The following is a 2,803-nucleotide window of genomic DNA, read 5'->3' as shown; positions in this document are numbered from 1 at the left end:
TGCCACTACACTCCAGCCTGGGCAACAGAGTGAGACTCTGTCTCAAAAAAATAAAAATAAAAATAAAGTGACATTTTAAAACTAATAATACAGATGTCAGCTATAAATGACAAAAGGAAGAAATGAAACTGTCTATATACTATCTTCATGAATGCTTGGGAGGAAAAGTCCTATGCATTGGGGGGAAGACTGGATGAAAAACACACAAAGCATTAAAAGTTGTGTTTAAATGGGACTATCGGTGATTATTTTTCCTTATTCTTCACCATATATTTCCTTGATTAAAAAAAAAGCACATGTAACTTTTACAAAGGAAAAATAAACCTACATGCGGGCTAAGTAAATTTAGAAAGAGAAATAAATAACAAGCCCACAGCCACTCACCCCAGCTGGTGAATTCCCATTTCATCTGCACATAGAAATCCGGAGCCTGAAGGGCAGACAAAGATTTAAAACAGATTACCCTTGGCACTATCAACACAACATAAGCAGGGGTTAACAGGGTTCTTAAAAACCCTGGGTTTCAAATAAAAAAAAAAAGAAAAAAGAAAAGAGAAAATAAGAAGAAACAAAATATAAGCCCCTAGCCGGGTGAGGTGGCTCACGCCTGTAATCCCAGCACTTTGGGAGGCTGAGGCAGGTGATGACTTGCGCTCAGGAATTTGACACCAGCCTGGACAACATGGCGGAACCCTATCTCTACAAAAAATACAAAAAGTAGCTGGCTATGGTGGCTCACTCTAGTCCCAGCTACTCAGGAGGCTGAGGTGGGAGGATTGCTTGAGGCCAGGAGGTGGAGGCTACAGAGAGCCAAGATTGCACTATTGCACTCCAGCCTGGGTGACAGAGTGAGATACTATATCCAAAAAAAAAAAAAGAAAAAACAAGTGTAAGCCCATTACTTATTATATATTAAAGTGTTATTTTACCTCGATATAAAATATGTCTAGATGTTAAGAAAGTGAACAGATAGCTGGGCGCAGTGGCTCACTCATGCCTGTAATCCCAGCATGTTGGGAGGCCGAGGTGGGTGGATCAGTTAACGTCAGGAGTTCGAGGCCAGCCCGGCCAATATGGTGAAACTCCATCTGCACTACAAATACAAAACTTAGCTGGGCATGGTGGCACACGCCTGTAATCCCAGCTACTGGGGAGGCTAAGGCAGGAGAATCACTTGAACCTGGGAGACAGAGGTTGCAGTGAGGCGAGATCGTACTATTCCAGCCCAGGCGACAGAGTGAGACCCCATCTCAAAAAAGAGAGGGAGGGAGGGAGGGAGGGAGGGAAGGAAGGAAGGAAGGAAGGAAGGAAGGAAGGAAGGAAGGAAGGAAGGAAGGAAGGAAGGAAGGAAGGAAGGAAGGAAAGAAAGTGAACAGTGAACAGAAAGAAAGAGGATAAGAGGACTGGAGGGGGATAAAAGTCAAACCTGATTCAGGGATCCAGTCAGGTTCCTAACAGTAAGAGAAAGATGAGCCTGGGAAGATGGGCTTAAGCACTGCCAAGCAATATGGGTAACCATCTATTCTAGGCAAAGGGCAGAGAATGTTAATTCCATCCATTCAACGAGGAACTTGACTGTAAAAGGCTTTGTGTACTGGCAAGTGCTTCCTACTTATTGAACTGCTCTGTGAAACTGAAAGAGGTTGCTAGATTTCACTTCCTCAGGAAGTTGATTTTCCCTCCAGTTAACAGAACACTTTTCTCCACTTTCCTCTGAAACATGTAGAATTTGGCTTTCTAAAGTTTTAAACCATCAGAGCAGCCCTGTTTAGGATTATTTTCTTACCTACCATTCCTATAGGTTCCTAAAGACTCAGAAATCCAAAAGTTACCCTTCAAGAAGAGAAATGCTAGAAATTCCAGGTGTTCTTCCTGTTCCTACACACTTGCAAGGCTTTGCCATGATTTTTACCAAAGCACAGGGCAGGAGGGCCAAGAATCTACCCTGGAGTAAAATCTGCCAGCATTCCAATGATGAGCAAAGACAACCTCCAAGAGACAGGTGGTAAGAAAGGCTGGCATATGTTATAAGGAGATACTGTTGAAAGACAAGACATTAATGACAGCTTCTGGAGCCGCTAAGTACACAGGTCATTTATGGGCTCTCTATAACTTGAAGCAAAGAATACAATTCAGTGCAGTCCATTGCAATGGACCAATATGAGTAAAAAAATGAAAATCCTTGACATTAAATTTTTTTTTTTGAGATGAGTCTCGCTCTGTCACCCAGGCTGGAGTGCAGTGGCGCAATCTCGGCTCACTGCAAGCTCCGCCTCCCAGGTTCACGCCATTCTCCTGCTTTAGCCTCCCCAATAGCTGGGACTACAGGCACCTGCCACCATGCCCGGCTAATTTTTTGTATTTTCAGTAGAGACAGGGTTTCACTGTGTTAGCCAGGATGGTCTCGATTTCCTGACCTTGTGATGTGCCCTCCTCAGCCTCCCAAAGTGCCGGGATTACAGGCGTGAGCCACCACGCCCGGCCGACACTAAATTTTTTAAGTGAAGGGTGACCTCATGTTAAAAAAGTAATTTTCTACTTTGCCAAATGGGCAGATGATGTTTTTAGTTCCTCCTGCAGTTAAGTTAGGAAGAAAACAAGAAATCCATGTTATCTTTGCACACTCAAAATACACACCTATTTTAAAACAATGCACACAAATATTTCATATTTTATGAGAGATTTAACTGTAGTATATATGGGAAATGAATACCTTGGGCATGACTTAGCTTAGAAATTCTTTTTAGGCCAGGAGCAGTGGCTCACGCCTCTAATCCACGCAATCTGGGAGGTCGAGGCAGGT

The 2,803-nt window shown here is 43.2% G+C and overlaps 1 protein-coding gene across 1 annotated transcript in view; it reads right to left on the bottom strand.

The window, feature by feature from the left end:
• The window catches only part of LOC108518746 (ankyrin repeat domain-containing protein 13A-like), a gene marked incomplete at its 5' end in the record, with an annotated part of 3,417 nt that extends 2,987 nt beyond the window's left edge, over positions 1-430 (bottom strand). Inside the window, one exon of the mRNA XM_017857366.1 lies at positions 385-430. Coding sequence (XP_017712855.1) covers positions 385-430 — 46 coding nt within the window. The remainder of the gene's footprint in view (positions 1-384) is intronic.
• Between the last annotated feature and the right edge of the window lie 2,373 nt (positions 431-2,803).

This window comes from Rhinopithecus bieti, unplaced genomic scaffold (assembly GCF_001698545.2).
Source record: "Rhinopithecus bieti isolate Rb0 unplaced genomic scaffold, ASM169854v2 scaffold_47319, whole genome shotgun sequence".
NCBI lineage: Eukaryota > Metazoa > Chordata > Mammalia > Primates > Cercopithecidae > Rhinopithecus > Rhinopithecus bieti.
The sequence above is the reverse complement of the archived record's forward strand: the minus strand, read 5'-3'. Positions and strand labels throughout refer to the sequence as shown.